This window comes from Enhydra lutris, unplaced genomic scaffold (genome assembly GCF_002288905.1).
Source record: "Enhydra lutris kenyoni isolate GAN:26980312 unplaced genomic scaffold, ASM228890v2 scaffoldscaffold22, whole genome shotgun sequence".
In the NCBI taxonomy this organism is placed as follows: domain Eukaryota; kingdom Metazoa; phylum Chordata; class Mammalia; order Carnivora; family Mustelidae; genus Enhydra; species Enhydra lutris.
The window spans coordinates 15032577-15055106 of record NW_019154106.1 but is presented as its reverse complement, the minus strand read 5'-3'; the positions used below and the strand labels follow the sequence as shown (position 1 = coordinate 15055106).

Genomic DNA, 22530 nt, shown 5'->3' with positions numbered 1-22530 from the left:
ATCCATGCTCCCCAAATTGCAATTCTGAGACCCCAAATAGTGACCTGTGTTCTTTTTCAGTTTCTCCTCCTTTTCTCACATGAAACAATGAGGGAGCATTGAAAAAACAAGATTTATTACTCCCAAGTCACAGAGGGTACATTACAGGTCTGGGGCCCCACAGTTTGATCATAGGTACACAGAGACAGGGAGAGACAGAAAAAACTTGCCAATCTGATATTCTGTATTTATTGGGATCAAGAGTAGGGTACCCAGTATTTGGGGGTTCACTACTGGTGAATTTAAAACATAAAGTCCAGGAAGAAAAACACAGGGTCACACAAATGATCAGTTAGAGGTCACCCAGGGCTTTCCAAAAGAGGGACTTCACTGGTGGGGAAGCCTGACTCCTCACCTAATTATGTCCCTGGCATTTTGTTCATTGCAGATGAGAGGTCTTTGAAATGGATGCCCCAGCCATCAAAGCTTAATGTTAGTACTTTAAATTATAATTTAAAAAAAGCCAGGACTCCTGGGTGGCTCAGTCAGTTAAGTGTCTGCCTCTGGCTCAGGTCATGATCCCAGGGTCCTGGAATCCAGCCCTGCATCAGGCTCCATGCTCAAAGAAAGTCTGCTTCTCCCTCTGCCCGCAGCTCCTCTATTTGTGCTCTCTCTCTCTCTCTCTCTCTCTCTCACTTTCTCTCTCTCTCTCATAAATAAAATCTTTAAAATTAAAAAAAAAGTGTAATTGTCAGGCACATACACTATTCTTAATAGGGTCACATTGTGAAGATTAAGACTCCAAAATGTTCTTTCCTTAGGGGACACAATTCAACTCCTAACATCAACTTTCAAGTCCTAAGTAAGTTTTTCATCTCAAAAGATTCTATGTTCAGACATATGCATTTTTTAACCATAAATTTTTTTTCAATTATTACATGTAGCAGTAGGCAAAATTATTTAAAGTTAGTACATTTTTACATAGGAAATCTCACATAATATTATTTCCATGGCCCACCAAGGTTGCCTTAGTTCCTCCAATCTTTGAATCAAAATTTATCTTCAAGATAGCCTTTTTAAATAGAATATCTGCTTTTTTAAAAACTGAAATAGCTTGTGTAAATTTATGGTGTACAACATGTTGATCTGATACATTATAATATTGTAGTATAATTGCCTTTAAGAAAAATACAAATTTGCAAGCTGTGTTGAGAGCAGTATAGTATCAGTAAATAGAAGTTATACCATTCTGCAATGCATATGAGGAAGTGTTCAAGAGCACTTGTAATAAAGATGTTTCTAAGAATACCAAGAAGAATAAAAATAAAAATAATACATATATATGTATATGTATATATATATATATATATATATCCCCCATGCTCAATCCTCAGTTGTCATGTCATTTCAATTCTTTCAGTTGGGCTTTCTTTTCCCCCAAGCTAAGTTCTTTTTTTTTTTTTTTTAATTTTTATTTTAAGTAGACTCTACACCCAACATGGGGTTTAAACTCACAAACCTGAGATCAAGAGTCATATGTACTGCTCACTGAGCCAGCCAGGTTCCCCTGAAACTAAGAAGTTCTAATATTCCTGGTATAATAAAGTGAATACAAAATTAGCAATTTTGATATAATTTAGTAATTTATAAATAAAATATATGTTCCAAATAAACAAAAATACTCATATTAAACTTTCTGTACAACTAATAGACACATGAAAAAATGTTCATCTTTAGCCATCAGGGAAATTCAAATCAAAACCGCATTGAGATATCACCTTACACCAGTTTCAATGGCCAAAATCAACAAGACAGTAAACAACAAAGTGTTGGAGAGGATGTGGAGAAAGGGGAACCCTCTTACACTCTTGGTGGGAATGCAAGTTGGTACAGCCACTTTGGAAAACAGTGTGGAGATTCCTTAAGAAATAATATATGGTAGGATCTCTACATAACTGACACTATTCATTAACTCAGGATCAGAACAAGTGCACTGTGATGGAAAGAATGTGTATAAACAATTTTTGTTCTATAAAAAATGGGTCATCTCTACCCCAATGTTTATAGCAGCAATGGCCACAATTGCCAAACTGTGGAAAGAGCCAAGTTGCCCTTCAACAGACCAATGGATTATATATATATATATATGGTTCATATATAAAATAGAATATTATGCCTCCATCAAAAAGAATGAATACCCAACTTTTGTATCAGCATGGATGGGACTGGAGGAGATTATGCTAAGTGAAATAAATCAAGCAGAGAGAGTCATTGATCATATGGTTTCACTTACTTGTGGAGCATAAGGAATAACATGGAGGACATTAGGAGCAGGAAAGGAAAAGTGAATTGGGGGAAATCAGAGGGAAAGATCAAGCATGAAAGACTGTGGACTCTGAGAAACAAACTGAGGGTTTTGGAGGGGAGGAGGATGGGGGTTTAGGTGAGTCCGGTAGTGGGTATTAAGGAGGGCACATATTACATGGAGCACTGTGTGTGGTACATAAATAATGAATCTTGGAACACCAAAAAAAAAATAAAATTAAATTAAAAAATAAACAAATAAAAAATAGAGCTACCCTATGACCCTGCAATTGCACCACTGGGTATTTACCCCAAAGATACAGATGTAGTGAAAAGAAGGACCATCTGTACCCCAATGTTCATAGTAGCAATGGCCACACTTCCCAAACTGTGGAAAGAACCAAGATGCCCTTCAACAAATGAATGGATAAAGAAGATATGGTCCATATATACAACGGAGTATTATGCCTCCATCAGAAAGGATGAATACCCAACTTTTGTATCAACATGGACGGGACTGGAAGAGATTATGCTGAGTGAAATAAGTCAAGCAGAGAAAGTCAATTATCATATGGTTTCACTTACTTGTGGAGTATAAGAAATAACATGGAGGACATTGGAAAATGGAGAGGAGAAGTGATTTGGTGGTAATTGGAGGGGGAGACAAACCATGAGAGACTGTGGACTCTGAGAAACAAAATGAGAGTTTTGGAGGGAAGAGGGGCCGAGGGGTGGGGTGAACCTGGTTGTGAGCGTTAAGAAGGGCATGTTTTGCATGGAACACTGGGTATGGTGCATAAACAATGAATTTTGGAACACTGAAAAAAATAAAATTGAATAAAATTTTTAAAAATACAAATAATAAAACAGGTTGAAATCAAAAAGATTCTTAGGAATCATATAATTCAATATTGCCATATTGATGAATGTGGCAAAAGGTGATATCCATCAACACTGCAAAAATATAGTTTTTAATCCAAATATCTTGGTGTCTCTCAAGTTACCCTCTTTTCTAGATCTTATTAAACTCACTAAGAGGGGCACCTGGGTGGCTCAGTGGATTAAGCCTCTGCCTTTGGCTTGGGTCATGATCTCAGGGTCCTGGGATCGAGCCCCACACTGGGCTCTCTGCTCATCAGGGAGTTTGCTTCCCCCTCTCTCTCTGTCTGCCTCTCTGCCTACTTGAGATCTCTCTTTAAATAAATAAATAAATAAAATCTTTAAAAAAACAATAAAACTCACTAAGATAATCCATATTTGCAATGTATTTGTTTCAAAGCCTAAAAAGTCCCCTCTGAGTTTTAATATTTTCAGTTATCATATTCAAATTCCCTATTTCAACCATTGGCTGCTTATATGTTTTACCTATAGCCCACATGAATATATCTACTTAATTTGGGACATATATGCTACAATCATAATAACCCAAAAGTATAAATAAATTATTATAATTTGTATGACACAAGGAAAACTTAATGCTTCCCCCAAATTAGAAGTGATCACTGTAGAAGCAAAAAGTTTTTACAAAAAAAATACAAAGAGTACCAGTCCAACTATCAGAAACTTTCCAAGGTAAAAATATTCCATCAGAAAAATAAATATTCACATTATGTTCTGCCACTGTTCTAGAAGAATCTAAATAAATATAAGAAGAATTTGAAGTATGAACCCAAGAAATAAAAGGGAATTACCTAGCTAATAGAGTGTCCCCTAAAACATAAAGATTTTACAATTATTTGAAACTGGTGCTTTCTGCTCAGTCAACCAAGAACAATAACCAAGTTGAAGCTCCATGATCAGACATGATGTGACTGAAGTGTCTAATACAAAGGAAGTCATTTGAAGGAGGAAAAGCCTCCCAGGCTGTGGATATAAGTGTATAAAACATTACTTGTAAACAGAGAACACGAGAATTCAGTATGAAGAAGGGCAGGGAAAACACTGGGTCAAAACCACAGTGATGCTAGGCAGGCAAGAGAGGCAGAGACACAGCAGTGAACATCAAAAGCATGTGTCTTGACATGGCGCTTTGTACCTGGTGCATGAAAATGACTCAACACTAAACAGTGTACATGTTCATTCTTGAAGGAATGAATTCTCATGTCCCCTGATGATGTTAACACCACAATAAAAAGATAAGATTCTCAATGGGCTTCTAGGTGAATCTGAACTATGAAGAAAAATTTGAAACACCTATTTATCTTTTGTCATCTAAGATCAACTTCTTTCTCCATAACTTCCTCATGGCATCTTTCACTTCTGCATTCCTCAATGTGTAAATCAGAGGATTGATCAAAGGTATTCCAAGTGTATAAAACACAGCTATCATCTTATCCATGGGGAAGGTGGTTGCAGGGCGTGTGTATATAAATATGCAAGGACCAAAGAACAAGATGACTACAATGATGTGGGAGATGCAAGTGGAAAAGGCTTTTCTCCTCCCTTTAGCACTGTGGTTTCTCAGAGAATACAAGATAATAACATAGGAGCACATCAGCATGACAAAACTCACTGTACAAATGGCCCCACTATTGGACACCAACAGTAGGTTGATCACATAGGTGTCTGCACAGGCAAGTTTCAACAAGGGCTGCAAGTCACAAAAATAGTGATCAATCACATTGGGACCACAGAAGGGTAAACTCAAGGTCAAAAAAAGCTGAGCTAAAGAATGCACACAGGACCCCACCCAGGCCATAGCCATCAGCACCGCACAGATCCTACGACTCATGATGGTTGTGTAGTGCAGAGGCTTACAGATGGCCACATAACGGTCAGCAGCCATGAGGATAAGGATGAAGATCCCCAAGCAGCCAAAGAAATGTAGTGAAAAGACTTGTATCATGCACTCACTGAAAGAGATAGTGGTCTTCCTCAAAAGGGCATCCACAATCATTCTAGGGGCTATGCAAGTACAGAGGCAGCTGTCAGATAAGGATAGGTGGAAAAGGAAGAAGTACATTGGACTCCCAAGTGTCCGGCTGGTCTTGATAGTAGTAATAATCAGAAAGTTACCCAGCAACGTCCCCAAATAGAAAAGCAAGAAAGTGACAAACACTATTTTCTTTCTAACAGGATCCTGGGTCAACCCAAGCAGAATGAATTCAGTCACGTTATTATTCAGCTGCATGATTTCTTCAATTAGGAGATGCTTGAGTATGAATTTGTTGATCTGCAAAAAATAAAGGAATTAATTCATGGTGTGATGTGTGATTTAATGGAACATTTTAAGCAAACTAAATATTCCTCATCATTAATATTTTGGGGGCGAGTTTTCACAAGTCACCTCAATAGTTCTTTCCTTCATTTATAATGATCTTTTCATAAGGTCATTATGAGTCTCAACAATCTTGTGAAGGTTATATCTTCCTAGAGCACTCTTCAGATACAATCTTATAGCATTTAAATGATTCTGATTAATTTTGACAATTCGATGAATATAAAGTTAAAAGATATGGCTCCATTTTATTACTAATGTCAATATTTTTGCATATTTAACATATCATTGGGCCCATGTTTTAATGGTGTATCACGTGGCATTTTCAATATATTTGACTGCCCTTAGAGGTTCATGGTATAAGTAAAAAAAAAAAAAAATCACACCTGATTTTTATCCTATAAGAATGCCTTTTTTATGCATATGTTTATCAGCCTGTATTTGTTATACATATTTATAGAGTATATTTTTGTATATTTTATATATTATATAAACACATATAAAAGAAATTTATAGCTTTATAAATATATAACATGTCCTCTTTGAGAATATTTGCTGCCTGATATTACAGCTTGAAAAGAGGAACAGGAAATGCTTAATCTTCTAAATAATGTGCTATTACCTTGATACACATTTATGATACTTAGTATTTGACAGACACTAATGCAGATAAGTGAATGAATGTTCTTTGGTAGTTGTTTATATCTCAAATATCTACATTTCTAAATTTCTCTCTCCCATTTCTGAAAAACACTCCTTAGTGGACCCCAAATCCCTGAGGTTATGTATAAATGAAAAGGGGATGTTATCATTCAATAGCTCATGCTTTCACTAATCCAAGTATTTGTTTCAGCCCTTTAGCTCTGAGGTCATTTGGGGAGATGTCACCAGGTAATTCATGTAAGACCAGATCATTATGACTGTAATCCCTAGTAGGGTTTACAGGTACCCCAAATCCCACTTCCTTGTAACAGAGCAGAGATTCAGAAGAGTGAGGCAGATATAGTTTTAGACAAGAGGAATGGTAATAGTCAGAACTGACTTTATCCAATTTGTTTTCTATCCTGGCAAAGCCGATGATCATCCAACTTTGCAATCTCACTCCTTTCAAATGAAAATTTCCCTTTTCAAATTTGGAGAAAAAAATTACCACTGACTTCAGTTCCAAGAACAAAATCTTTTTTTTTTTTTAAAGATTTTATTTATTTATTTATTTGACAGAGAGAGATCACAAGTAGACGGAGAGGCAGGCAGAGAGAGAGAGAGGGAAGCAGGTTCCCCGCCAAGCAGAGAACCCGATGCGGGACTCGATCCCAGGACCCCGAGATCATGACCCGAGCTGAAGGCAGCGACTTAACCCACTGAGCCACCCAGGCGCCCCATCAAGAACAAAATCTTTTATCTAGATCTTTCTTGTCAAGATGGTATTGAAAAGGCACTACATAAAAGTAAAAATAAAACCTGAAATGTGATGGGTTGAAATGTAACTTGGAAGATTTACTTATTCCATTGTGTTCCTTCTAAAAGTCATCTATATTATGCTGAATGATATAAGTCAAGCAGAAAGAGTCAATTATCATATGGTTTTGCTTATTTGTGGAGCATAAGGAATAACACAGAGGACATGGGGAGATGGAGAAGAGAAGTGAGTTGAGGTAAATCAGAGGGGGAGATGAAGCATGAGAGACTGTGGACTCTGAGAAAAAAACTGAGGGATTTGGAGAGGAAGGGGGTGGGGGATTGGGTGGGCCTGGTGGTGGGTATTATGGAGGACACATGGAGTGTGGAACTCTCTAACACAGAAAAGAAATTTAAAAAAAAATTAACAACAACAAAAAAGTCACCTATTCCTTTGCTATCTGTCCTGAAATTTGTGAGCATCCATAGCACAGATGAACTAAATGGACAGAAAATTCCCCTTATATATCTTTTCCTCTCCCTTGGTAAAGTTTCTTCTCCCCCAACATAATTAAACTGTACCTTATCTTCCTCCAAATCAAAAACCACTCTTGGGAAAGTGTCTGGTAAGTTTATTTACCTCAGAATTCCATTTTTTTTTTGTTTAATTTTCTTTGGATTGTGTAATCTTTGTCAAAGATTTCAAACTACAAAGAAAATGAGTTGGTGTCTTAATCAGTACAATAAGCTCATTCTTTCCTTATTCATTTGAAAGAGTGATCCATCACAAAATATTTGAACTTGAAACTATACCCCAAATTGTGACCACTCTTTTGAGTGTATTGTTTCCATGTTATCAACCCTTTAGATTTTTCATTCCTGAAGCAAAATTATATACACATGTGGATATATACTTTTAAGATAAATTAACATAAATACATATGGTTTCATTAACTTGTTAGTAACTGTGAGTTCTCATCAGATATATAATCCATAATCTTTAATCAATAATTTCCTTCCTTCTTCCTCATTTCTATCTACTTCAGTTGTCCCTAAACTTCAGGACCCAATTTGAAGAACTGTCCTCTGGAGACCTTTGGTATTTATGTTATGATTAAAAAAAAATAATTCTCACTCTTATTCTCCAATGGCATCCTTTATAGCTTTTCTTGTAAGATTATATATTGAATAGGAATCTTTGAAAACTATTTATTGTCAGGATTTTGTTCTCCAAAGTTCCAACCCCAACACCTTGTATCATATAAGCACTTAGTAGTTTTTAATTAAATTTTCTTAATTGCTTCTTAAAATATATTTATCTGATGGTTTTAGTAATATTTAGATTATGGAACACATTCACATCATTAATCCCCTGTGGTTCTCTATCTATTATGTGTGGCAGACAGACAAACATTCTCCTAATTTATAAATCCAGGAACTAAGCTGAGTTCAATTTTAAACAATGTAGTAAACATGGAGCAGAAAATATTGTATTCTGAAGAGCATCACACAGCCATGAAAGATTCTGAGAACACTGACACCCATAAAAATCATCGTCTTAAACATTAGCATTTTCTACAAGACTCTTTAACCTACAAAGAATGAAAGGAGAGCCTTGACATTTTTCTTATGTTCTTGTAACTGAGGCATGTTTTTGTCCAAGTTTTAGTGGATGACCACACGTCAATTTTTCCAAGGACATGTTCACACTTTCATATGGTTCCTCAAGAAATATGACATAAAAATGAGCTGCAATGACCTGGGGACAAATGGCCCTAATACAATAACACATCTTCTAATAAGTATTGCTCTTACCTCAACTTTTCAAACAAGTGCAGCCAACTTTGGAATGTCTAAATCTGTCAACACAGTAACAAACAAACTATTTGTTGGGTTTGGAGGTAACAAAGAAGAGAGGAAAGAAAAGCACACAGGAAAAAAAAAGTGGAGAATAGATGAGAGTGGAATAAAGTGTTAGGTGAATAATTCCACCCCATAAATCTGTCTTTCTGCAGCAGCCACAGTGCTTGCTGAAAGGCTTCCTTCAACTACCTAACCCTCCCTGATTGGTTACACTAGACTTCCATCTCTGGGAGAACCCCTATACTCATTTATATGCAAAATTCACATTCTCTGTGGGCAGGTTAATAAACTCTCCCCAGATTCTTTATACCTTAAAAGCCCAAACTGAAGAAGGATTAAAAAAGAATCCCACATATATGGTGGCACTATTCAATTTCATGATGTCGTGTTGCCTCCACATTGCCATGTTTCCTCCAAACTTTCCATGAGAAAAAGTTGTTCAGCAATCAGACTACATCTCAAATGTGGGTCAACTGCAAATTAAATTCTTACAATATTAGTTTGAAAACATATAAAGAGTAATAACTCCATGCCATGATGTGCAAATTTCTATTTATTTTTTAGATTTATTGATTTGTTTTAAAGAGAAAGAAAGAGAGAGAAAGCAGGGGGGAGTTGTAAGGCAGAGAAAGAAAATCTCAAGCAGACCTTGAGACCTTGACTACTGAGTATAGAGCTGGATGTGGCACTCAATCAGGGGCCCGAGATTATGACCAGAGCTGAAATCAAGAGTCAAAATGCTCAACCACCTGAGCCACCAAGGAACCCCACAACTTCCTATTTGAAACTGTCACTTGGAGATAGGAAAGTTGGCATTCTCCCAAACCTGTCAAGGTCACTGTCTCTATTGGCCTTTTCTCCAGATTATCACCAGGCTTAAGCTCTTCTAACTTTTGGTATCCATACTGAGGACCTATCCTCCTCAGTGACCTTTTATGAAAAGCATTTGTGAACCTTTACACATTCTGCTACCTCAAGAAACTATAATAAACCTTACAAAATGAAATCCATCCTTCCACCCCCATACAACAATGGAAAGCCACACAAAGATTTTCACATACCTGGTACTCATAAAATATTTGTGAGTTCATAAGATTTTTTACTCCAAAGCTTACATTTCATTTTATTTCATTATTATATTAATAGTAAACTTTTGAAAAAAACTCTTTTTTTTTTCATTTTCTCTTCTCAGAGGATTTGGGAGCAATAGCCAAATGACGTATGAAAATATATTTTAAATATATTGAATTATTTATAATGATGCCTCTCTGAGTACAAAGGTGTAAGCAACCTGTCACTTACCTGTTAGAACACCATAAATTAGTGCCAAATATTTCCATCCCTTTTTGAAAGCCGCCTTCCCATGAAACACAGAAAAAAAAATCCATTTTCTGCATCCTAGAGGGAATATTTTAAGACATAGTGATAAAAAATATTAGCACCCTAGAGAATATCATTCCCTAAAGTTTTCCCTTCTTTATTAGTCAGAAACATCCCAGATGTTGTAATATGTTTAACTTTTGGTTCTAACACAGTAGAGTAAGATAACTCTCCTCAGACTCAGGTTTGGTGGTTCTTGGTGCTTCTGTAGCATTTGGTACCTTGGGATGACCAAAGATACAGGGGAAAAAGGAAAATACAGATGCTTGAGGATGTGAAGAAGAAAAAACAGTGTCTTTGGCAAAAGAGGATGTTGTTCTCCGAGAAACTACTCTGACCCCTGCCCAGTGCCCTAAGTTAATATCTATGCTTTAGGAGATAAGCTTCTTTAACTCTTCTAATTTATTTGCAAGTACAATCCAGGGAAAGCAGTATAGTGTTCCAAAACCAGAGGTTCTGTTCTCTGTGTTATAGCTGAGCCAACCCCCAAAGAACCACAGATTTGTAGCAAGTGATCTAAAGATTAGTATGCGTATTGAATATATATCTCATATATATTTTTTTCAAATCCACTTCCATTTGTTTTGTCAACTAGTATTAGTAAAGATACTTGTTAAGGAATTCATTTTATTGAAATAAATTTATTACATGAATGTTTATTAAATGCCTTTTATAAACTATTTCTTAATTGTTTTCTATAAGTTATATCTTTTCATACACATAACTATTCCATGAAGTAGGTGTTAACAATAACATTTCATATGAAAAAAAAAAAAAAAACAAAAACCCTAAAACTCATGAAAATTAAGCAGCTTGTCAAGTTGTATGTTTAGTAAGTTCAGTTTGGAGATCTGTATTAATGATGCTCTTTTTCATAGTTTTTCCTGATTCCACACATTTTCCTGACACCAGCCTAAACTGAAAACCAGGAAGGACTGGAAAGTGATGATGAAGGACATTTCTAATAGCTAGCAATGGTATCTCAGGTTGAGGAGTTCAGAATTAATAGTAAAGCAATGAGAATAGCTTGAAACACAGGTAGGTAGCCATGGAATATATGAGTGAAAATCTTCAGTGGGCACTTGTTTTTTTTGTTTTTTTGTTTTTTGTTTTTTTTTTTAAGTATGAATTTCAAGTTAGAACTATAGGCCTAGATTTTGGTATGACCACTTATAAATGATAGTTTAAATCAAGAAATCAGCTAAGGTCGCTCCACACCACCTCTGCTCTGGAAATATCAGGTGGGTATTGTGGAGAAGTGAGCCAACAACAAAATGCAGGGTTACATCAACATTTAAAAGAATACCTGAAAAGAGGGATAGGAGTCAAGATGGCAGAGAAGTAGCAGGCTGAGACTACTTCAGGTAGCAGGAGATCAGTTAGATAGCTTATCTAAAGATTGCAAACACCTACAAATCCAACGGGAGATCGAAGAGAAGAAGAACAGCAATTCTAGAAACAGAAAATCAACCACTTTCTAAAAGGTAGGACTGGCGGAGAAGTGAATCCAAAGCGACGGGAAGATAGACCGCGGGGGGAGGGGCCGGCTCCTGGCAAGTGGCGGAGCAACGGAGCACAAAATCAGGACTTTTAAAAGTCTGTTCCGCTGAGGGACATCGCTCCAGAGGCTTAACCGGGGTGAAGCCCACGCGGGGTCAGCGTGGCCTCAGGTCCCTCAGGGTCACAGAAGGATCGGGCGTGTCTGAGTATCACAGAGCTTACAGGTATTAGAATGGGGAAGCCGGCTACAGAGACAGAGCCGAGGAGTGAGCTCTAAACTCAGGGTTACCTTGAACCAGTCGCAGGCTCGGTCAGCTCGGAGCGTGGCCGGTGGCCAGGGTGACGGGAGTAATTGGGCGCTGTTCTCTGACGGCGCACTGAGGAGTGGGGCCCAGGGGTCTCGGCTCCTCCGGGCCAGAGACTGGGAGGCCGCCATCTTCATTCCTGTCCTCCAGAACTCTACTGAAAGCGCTCAGGGAACAAAAGCTCCTGAAAGCAAACCGGAGTGGATTACTCAGCCAGGCCCCTGGTAAGGGGTGTGCAACTCCGCCAGGGGCAAAGACACTTGAGAATCACTACAACAGGCCCCTCTCCCAGAAGATCAACAAGAAATCCAGCCAGGACCAAGTTCACCTACCAAGGAGTGCAGTTTCAATACCAAGGAGAGCAGCGGAATTCCAGAGGAGGAGAAAGCAAAGCACGGAGCTCATGGCTTTCTCCCCATGATTCTTTAGCTTTGCAGTTAATTTAATTTTTTTTTCTTTTTCAATTTTTTTTCTCTTCTTCTGTTAAATTTTTTTAACTTTTACCCTTTTCTTTTTTAACGTTTTTTAACTAGTTTATCTAATATATATATATTTTTTTCCTTTTTATATTTTTTCTATATTTGTTTTCTTCTTTTAATTCTTTAATTTTTTTTTTCTGAACCTTTTTTTTTTAAAGATTTTATTTATTTATTTTACAGATAGAGATCACAAGTAGGCAGAGAGGCAGGCAGAAAGAGAGAGAGGAAGAAGCAGGCTCCCTGCTGAGCAGAGAGCCCGATGTGGGGCTCAATCCCAGGACCCTGGGACCATGACCCGAGCCGAAGGCAGAGGCTTTAACCTACCGAGCCACTCAGGTGCCCCTGAAGCTCTTTTTATCCCTTTTCTCCCCCCTCATGATTTGGGATCTCTTCTGATTTGGTTAAAGCATATTTTCCTGGGGTTGTTGCCACCCTTTTAGTATTTTACTTGCTCCTTCATATACTCTTATCTGGACAAAATGACAAGGCAGAAAATTTCACCACAAAAAAAAGAACAAGAGGCAGTACCAAAGGCTAGGGACCTAATCAATACAGACATTGGTAATATGTCAGATCTAGAGTTCAGAATGACGCTTCTCAAGGTTCTAGCTGGGCTCGAAAAAGGCATGGAAGATATTAGAGAAACCCTCTCGGGAGATATAAAAGCCCTTTCTGGAGAAATAAAAGAACTAAAATCTAACCAAGTTGAAATAAAAAAGCTATTAATGAGGTGCAATAAAAAATGGAGGCTCTCACGGCTAGGATAAGTGAGGCAGAAGAAAGAATTAGCAATATAGAAGACCAAATGACAGAGAATAAAGAAGCTGAGCAAAAGAGGGACAAACAGCTACTTGTCCATGAGGGGAGAATTCGAGAGATAAGTGACACCATAAGATGAAACAACATTAGAATAATTGGCATTCCAGAAGAAGAAGAAAGAGAGAGGGGAGCAGAAGGTATATTGGAGAGACTTATTGGAGAAAATTTCCCCAATATGGCAAAGGGAACAAGCATCAAAATCCAGGAGGTTCAGAGAACCCCGCTCAAAATCAATAAGAATAGGTCCACACCCCGTCACCTAATAGTAAAATTAACAAATCTTAGTGACAAAGAGAAAATCCTGAAAGCAGCCCGGGAAAAGAAGTCTGTAACATACAATGGTAAAAATATTAGATTGGCAGCAGACTTATCCACAGAGACCTGGCAGGACAGAAAGAGCTGGCATGATATATTCAGAGCACTAAAAGAGAAAAACATGCAGCCAAGAATACTATATCCAGCTAGGCTATCATTGAAAATAGAAGGAGAGATTAAAAGCTTCCAGGACAAACAAAAACTGAAAGAATTTGCAAACACCAAACCAGCTCTAAAGGAAATATTGAAAGGGGTCCTCTAAGCAAAAAGAGACCCTAAAAGTAGTAGATCAGAAAGGAACAGAGACAATATACAATAACAGTCACCTTACAGGCAATACAATGGCACTAAATTCATATCTCTATAGTTACCCTGAATGTTAATGGGCTAAATGCCCCAATCAAAAGACACAGGGTATCAGAATAGATAAAAAAAAACAAAACCCATCTATATGTTGCCTATAAGAAACTCATTTTAAACTTGAAGACACCTCCAGATTTAAAGTGAGGGGGTGGAAAAGAATTTACTATGCTAATGGACATCAGAAGAAAGCAGGAGTGGCAATCCTTATATCAGATCAATTAGATTTTAAGCCAAAGACTATAATAAGAGATAAGGAAGGACACTATATCATACTCAAAGGATCTGTCCAACAAGAAGATCTAACAGTTTTAAATATCTATGCCCCTAACGTGGGAGCAGCCAACTAAAAAACCAATTAATAACAAAATCAAAGAAACACTTCAACAATAATACAATAATAGTAGGGGATTTTAACACTCCCCTCACTGAAATGGACAGATCATCCAAGCAAAAGATCAACAAGGAAATAAAGGCCTTAAATGATACACTGGGCCAGATGGACATCACAGATATATTCAGACATATATTTCATCCCAAAGCAACAGAATACACATTCTTCTCTAGTGCACATGGAGCATTTTCCAGAATAGATCACATCCTGGGTCCTAAATCAGGTCTCAACTGGTATCAAAAGATTGGGATCATTCCCTGCCTATTTTCAGACCACAATGCTCTGAAACTAGAACTCAATCACAAGAGGAAATTTGGAAAGAACCCAAATACATGGAGACTAAACAGCATCCTTCTAAAGAATAAATGGGTCAACCAGGAAATCAAAGAAGAATTGAAAAAATTCATGGAAACGGATGATAATGAAAACACAGTGGTTCAAAATCTGTGGGACACAACAAAGGCAGTCCTGAGAGGAAAATATATAGCGGTACAAGCCTTTCTCAAGAAACAAGAAAGGTCTCAGGTACACAACCTAACCCTACAACTAAAGGAGCTGGAGAAAGAACAAGAAAGAAACCCTAAACCCAGCAGGAGAAGAGAAATCATAAAGATCAGAGCAGAAATCAATGACATAGAAACCAAAAAAACAATAGAACAAATCAACGAAACTAGGAGCTGGTTCTTTGAAAGAATTAATAAGATTGATAAACCCCTGGCCAGACTTATCAAAAGGAAAAGAGAAAGGACCCAAATAAATAAAATCATGAATGAAAGAGGAGAGATCACAACTAACACCAAAGAAATACAGACAATTATAAGAACATACTACGAGCAACTCTACACCAACAAATTTGACAATCTGGAAGAAATGGATGCATTCCTAGAGACATATAAACTACCCCAACTGAACCAGGAAGAAATAGAAAGCCTGAACAGACCCATAACCAGTAAGGAGATTGAAACCATCATCAAAAACCTCCAAACAAACAAAAGCCCAGGGCCAGACGGCTTCCCAGGGGAATTCTATGAAACATTTAAAGAAGAACTAATTCCTATTCTCCTGAAACTGTTCCGAAAAATAGAAATGGAAGGAAAACTTCCAAACTCATTTTATGAGGCCAGCATCACCTTGATCCCAAAACCAGACGAGGATCCCATCAAAAAAGAGAACTACAGACCAATATCCTTGTTGAACACAGATGCGAAAATTCTCACCAAAATACTAGCCAATAGGATTCAACAGTACATTAAAAGGATTATTCACCACGACCTAGTGAGATTTATTCCAGGGCTGCAAGGTTGGTTCAACATCCGCAAATCAATCAATGTGATACAACACATTAATAAAAGAAAGAACAAGAACCATATGATACTCTCCATAGATGCTGAAAAAGCATTTGACAAAGTACAGCATCCCTTCCTGATCAAAACTCTTCAAAGTGTAGGGATAGAGGGCACATACCTCAATATTATCAAAGCCATCTATGAAAAACCCACCACAAATATCATTCTCAATGGAGAAAAACTGAAAGCTTTTCCGCTAAGGTCAGGAACATGGCAGGGATGTCCGTTATCACCACTGCTATTCAACATAGTACTAGAAGTCCTAGCCTCAGCAATCAGACAACAAAAGGAAATTAAAGGCATCCATATCGGCAAAGAAGAAGTCAAACTACCACTCTTCACAGATGATATGATACTATATGTGGAAAACCCAAAAGACTCCACTCCAAAACTGCTTGAACTTGTACAGGAATTCAGTAAAGTGTCAGGATATAAAATCAATGCACAGAAATCAGTTGCATTTCTCTACACCAACAAGAAGACAGAAGAAAGAGAAATTAAGGAGTCAATCCCATTTACAATTGCACCCAAAACTATAAGATACCTAGGAATAAACCTAACCAAAGAGACTAAGAATCTATACCCAGAAAACTATAAAGTATTCATGAGAGAAATTGAGGAAGACACAAAGAAATGGAAAAATGTTCCATGCTCCTGGATTGGAAGAATAAATATTGTGAAAATGTCTATGCTACCTAAAGCAATCTACACATTTAATGCAATTCTTATTAAAGAACCATCCATTTTTTTCAAAGAAATGGAACAAATAGTCCTAAAATTTATATGGAACCAGAAAAGACCTCGAATATCCAAAGGAATATTGAAAAAGAAAGCCAAATTTGTGGCATCACAATCCCGGAGTTCAAGCTCTATTACAAAGCTGTCATCATCAAGACAGCATGGTACTGGCACAAAAACAGACACATAGATCAATGGAACAGAATAGAGAGCCCAGAAATAGACCCTCAATTCTGTGGTCAACTTATCTTCGACAAAGCAGGAAAGAATTTCCAATGGAAAAAAAGACAGCCTCTTCAATAAATGGTGTTGGGAAAATTGGACAGCCACATGCAGAAAAATGAAATTGGATCATTTCCTTACACCACACATGAAAATAGACTCAAAGTGGATGAAGGACCTCAATGTGAGAAAGGAATCCATCAAAATCCTTGAGGAGAACACAGGCAGCAACCCTTCGACCTCAGCCGCAGCAACATCTTCCTAGGAACATCGCCAAAGGCAAGGGAAGCAAGGGCAACAATGAACTATTGGGATTTTATCAAGATCAAAAGCTTTTGCACAGCAAAGGAAAAGTTAACAAAACCAAAAGACAACTGACAGAATGGGAGAAGATATTTGCAAAGGACATATCAGATAAAGGGCTAGTGTCCAAAATCTATACAGAACTTAGCAAACTCAACACCCAAAGAACAAATAATCCAATCAAGAAATGGGCAGAGGACATGGACAGACATTTCTGCAAAGAAGACATCCAGATGGCCAACAGACACATGTAAAAGTGCTCCATATCACTCGGCATCAGGGAAATACAAATCAAAACCACAATGAGATACCACCTCACACCAGTCAGAATGGCTAAAATTAACAAGTCAGGAAATGACAGATGCTGGCGAGGATGCGGAGAAAGGGGAACCCTCCTACACTGTTGGTGGGAATGCAAGCTGGTGCAACCACTCTGGAAAACAGCATGGAGGTTCCTCAAAATGTTGAAAATAGAACTACCCTTTGACCCAGCAATTGCACTACTGGGTATTTATCCTAAAGATACAAACGTAGTGATCCGAAGGGGCACGTGCACCCGAATGTTTATAGCAGCAATGTCTACAATAGCCAAACTATGGAAAGAACCTAGATGTCCAACAACAGACGAATGGATAAAGAAGCTGTGGTATATATACACAATGGAATACTATGCAGCCATCCAAAGAAATGAAATCTTGCCATTTGCGACGATGTGGATGAAACTAGAGGGTATCATGCTTAGCGAAATAAGTCAGTCGGAGAAAGACAACTATCATATGATCTCCCTGATATGAGGGAGAGGAGATGCAACATGGGGGGGTTTAAGGGGGTAGAAGAAGATTAAATGAAACAAGATGGGATTGGGAGGGAGACAAACCATAAGTGACTCTTAATCTCACAAAACAAACTGAGGCTTGATGGGGGGAGGGGGTTTGGGAGGGGGGGTGGGGTTATGGACATTGGGAAGGGTATGTGCTATGGTGAGTGCTGTGAAATGTGTAAACCTGGCGATTCACAGACCTGTACCCCTGGGGATAAAAATATATTATATGTTTAAAAAAAGTAAAATTAATTAAAAAAAAAAGAAATGTAAGGAAAAAAATACAAACAAAAATAAAGAAATTCTGGGAGAAAAAAAAAAAAAGAATACCTGAAAAGACTTAAGAAGCATGAATGGATAAAGAAGATATTGTCCATATATACAGTGGAATATTATGCCTCCATCAGAAAGAATGAATACCCAACTTCTGTATCAACATGGCCGGGACTGGGGGAGATTATGCTGAGTGAAAGAAGTCAAGCAGAGAGAGTCAATTATAATATGGTTTCACTTACTTGTGGAGGATAAGGTACAACATGGAGGATATTAGGGGAAGGAAAAGATAAGTGAATTGGGGGAAATCAGAGTGGGACATGAAGCATGAGAACTGTGAACTCTGAGAAACAAACTGAGGATTTTGGAGGGGAGGGAGGTGGGGTGATAGGTATCCTACTGGTGGGTATTAAGGAGGGCAGGTATTGCATGGAGCACTGGGTATGGTGCATAAACAATGAATCTTGGAACACTGAAAAAGAAAATTATGAAAAAATTAATTGAAAAGGAAGAAGCACACTCAAAGAATCATGAGTCAAAACACAAGAGGACAGTGATTTGCAACCTAAAGGAGTAGACTTTCAGAAGGACTGAATTTTCAGTGTAAGAAGGCCACCTGAGCACTAGTGCCTAAAATTCAGATGCATACAAATTATGACTGAAATGATCAGTTACTGGGAAATTAAAAATAGGAAAGTTTTGCATGTGGACCAGAAACCAAGAATTCCGATTTTACTCCTCAAATCTCCACAAGTTCCATAAACTTTATGTAGGTGTAATATTCCATAATATTCCATAAACTTTAAATACTCATTGAGGTTGGGAATTACCACTGTCTTATTATCCACCAAATCTACTAGTAAGTATTTACAAAAAGCAGTTCAGGGGTGCCTGGGTGGCTCAGTCATTAAGCCTCTGCCTTCAGCTCAACTCATGATCCCAGGGTCCTGAGAACTAGCAGGACATTGGGCTCTCTGCTCAGCGGGAAGCCTGCTTCTCCCTCTCCCACTCCACCTGCCTGTATCCCCTCTCTTGCTGTGTGTCTCTCCATCAAATAAATAAATAAAATCTCAAAAAAAAAAAAAAAGGAAAAAATCCTCTTTAAAAAAAAAAAGCAGTCTATATTATGTGCTAAGCAATCTATTGGTTACTAACTGAATGAACTGAATGAATGAATTAAACAAGTAAACCAAGCTGAAAAAAGTTTTGAGTGGGGGCACCTGGGGAACCCATTTGGTTAAGCATATGCCTTGGGCCCAGGTCAGGATCCCTAAACAGGCTCCCTGTTAAGTGGGGACCCTGCTTCCCCCTCTGCCTCTCTCTGTCTGTTTTTCATGAATAAATAAATAAAATCTTTAAAAAAAATGCTTTGAGTGATAATTTATAATTACTTCTGAATAATTCCTCTTATGATGATAGTTGGAATAAATTGAAGAGATTATTTCTGAACTAATCTAAAACTACTAATTTAGAAATAGTGGATTGAAGTGAGGTCTGGTCTGGGGAGACAACTAATAGTCCTCTAGGAGTCCCTTCAGTGTTGGGCCTCAATTGCAGCTAGGGTCAATAGCACTGAGACTGAATCCCACTAAACATCAAATAAGACCTTGAAGTGTCAGGTTGTCCTCATAATACAGTATGATATTTTTCATGAAGTGCTGTAGAATGTATCATCAATAAGGAGAACCTTTGGCTGGCATTTGCTGTTTTGATGAAACATCTCCAACACTTCAGCAGATACACCATACCTGCCTCAGGAAGAGGCTAAAGATGAGCTATAAAAACTGTCTTAGTTAGGTGCCTGGGTAGCTCAGTGGGTTAAAGCCTCTGCCTTTGGCTCAGGTCATGATCTGGAGGTCTTGGTATTGAGCCCCGCATGGGGCTCTCTGCTCAGCGGGGAGCCTGCTTCCCCCTCTCTCTGCCTGCCTCTCTGCCTATTTGTGATCTCTGTCTGTTAAATAAATAAAATCTTAAAAAAAAAAAAGGAAAAGAAAAAAAAAAAAAAACTCTTAGTGGGCCTTGTTTGATTTTTCCTGATAGGATTTGTCTTCCTTCTTTGAATGAACCTTGATTTTCTTCTGAAGACTCACAAATCCTCCATTTCTAGTATGAGTTATGAGCAGCATTTTCCCAAGGGTGGGACTATGACTTCTGTGTGGCCAATCAGAAAGCATTTCCCCCACCCTTGTTTAATGATCAAGTCAGAGATTTATTTGCAAATGAGATGCAAACTCAAAATTTTTGCTTGGACTCTTGAAAAAAGTTATTATTTTATTGCTAATAGAGTTTCTGGCATAGAGACCCAGAAATCTTAAGATCTTGCCATAAGGGAGAGAGCCTGATCTAAAACAGAGTGAGCCCAAAAGGAAGCAGAGCCAGCAGACAAGTAGGAAAAAAAAAAAAGCAAACCTATCAAAAATCTTTAATTCTACATTTTGCACATTTCCAACTCTTTTACCATATTTATTTTATTCATTTTATACTACTTTTTTTGCATGCTTTTAAAAACTATAATGAATATTTGCAAACTGAACACTATCCAAAGAACTAATATATTACCAAAAGTTAAATCCAATTAACTCCTTCCTTATCTTTTCCCTGCTTCATCCTAAAGGTAGCTAATATTTGATTTTTTTTAATACATCACTATCTTATTTCCTGAAAATAAAACATCTTAAATATATTGTTCAGTTTCTGTTTTGAATTTTAAAGAATATAGCAGACTATATGCAGAATTCTAGGAATTGCTTTTATTTTTCATTTAACATTATGTATGTTACCAAGTTTTACATTGGTTTGTGAATACAGTTGTAGATTAATTTTACTGTCATAACATACTCTCTTGACCTCAAAAAGATAGCCTAACTAAAATAGATTTACCTTCAGCCTATTTCATAATTTAAACACCCAATTTGAAGAGGTAATGGAAAGAGATGAATCAATACACAGAGGATCTTTAGGACAGTAAAAACAATCTGTATGACACTATAATATGGGATACATATTATTATTATACATTTGTCCAAACCCACAGAATGTACAACAGCAAGAGTTAATCCTAAGGTGAACTACAGACCATGGGTGATTATGACATATCAGTGTAAGTTCAGTTGCAACAAACATATGACTCTGATAGGGGATGTTAATAATGAGGAGACTGTGCACGTGTGGGGGTAGCCAGTACATGGGAAATTTCTATGCCTTCCTCTCAATTTTTCTGTGCACATAAAAGTGCTCAATAAAAGGATTTACTAGCTGATGTATAGACTTTTACACACATATGCCAGGTTTTCTTCTGGGGTCATAATCTTTCCTGAAGCTATGACAATGATGTATTCCTTAGTTCAGCCTTACTCTCAGAAGCCTTGAAACACCAACCCCTGCCTTTGGCTCATGATGCAGGAAAGGAAAAAGTGGATTCCCTGAGGTACACAGCAAACTGTGGTCAATAACTCCTTCCAACATGGTCTCCTGGTCTCCAAGGCTGATGCAATCCTTTAATTATCAGAATGTGTGATGCCAAAACCACTACCACACTAACAGGCACTTTTGTTTTTCAACTCCCCAGGGACACCTTCTTCCAGCAGCCAATGGTTTCTTGGAAAGAAGCTTCAGAGCTAAATTCTACTATTGAGCTACAGAAAAATGCTCCTACAGGCAGGCCCCAATTCTCCCAACATAATGACTGATTTTCTGAAGACATTACATCAGCCACTTTGAATGGCATCTTTGTATTTCTGTCTCCTGTGCCCTGCTCAGTCATGAACTGCAACTGAAGCCTCCAATCCTTCTCCCTAACCATGAACTCATGCCAAATCCCTGCCTTTACATGGAACATATTCCTGAGATCACTCTTCTCCTGCTTTCTGTCACTCAGATCATGGGCACAGAGCCATCTACTCATTCAAGTCTTGTGTGATCCATTGAAGTGTCCACTGTTTACACACATGACACCTACATGTTCCTTGATAATGTGTAAACCATTTTTCATCAAATTTATAAAAGACTTTTAAATAGGGATGCTCTGAAGCTCAGCTTCAGCCTTGGCATTCATCCAAAATAATTTATCAGTTTAGACCTCAGCATTTGAAAGACTAAAGAGAAAAAGGTCTACATCAATGTCATTTCTGGTTGTCTCTGCTCTTCAGGGATATGACTTTATAGGTTACTTCTGTGTCCAATCTGCCTAATGGTACAATTACAGATTAGTCATGGCATTCAAATTCACTACCGATATATGAATATTTATAGTCAAATATTAATGAACACTCTAAGTGTATCTTGGAGAAAATACTGCCTTATTTTTTTTCACTTTGGTTTTCTTGTCGACCTGAAATATTTTGGATATGACTTGGATCATCATTCTTATAATACCAATAATTAGAATACAAACCTCTTTCCCTGATGTGAACACACACATGATAGACACAAGTGCAACTGACAGCAAATCACTTCAGACTTCAGGAATAGGCACCAATAGGGTCACAAAACAAATGAAATTGCACGTTTTTTTCC

At 37.6% G+C, this 22530-nt stretch overlaps 1 protein-coding gene across 1 annotated transcript; it reads right to left on the bottom strand.

Annotated features, from left to right (window-relative positions):
- Positions 1–4480: 4480 nt before the first annotated feature.
- On the bottom strand, positions 4481–5413 carry LOC111149814 (olfactory receptor 4C16-like). Its single transcript, XM_022507100.1, has one exon. It carries the CDS (start codon positions 5411–5413, stop codon positions 4481–4483), a length of 933 nt encoding a protein of 310 aa, XP_022362808.1.
- Positions 5414–22530: the final 17117 nt, after the last annotated feature.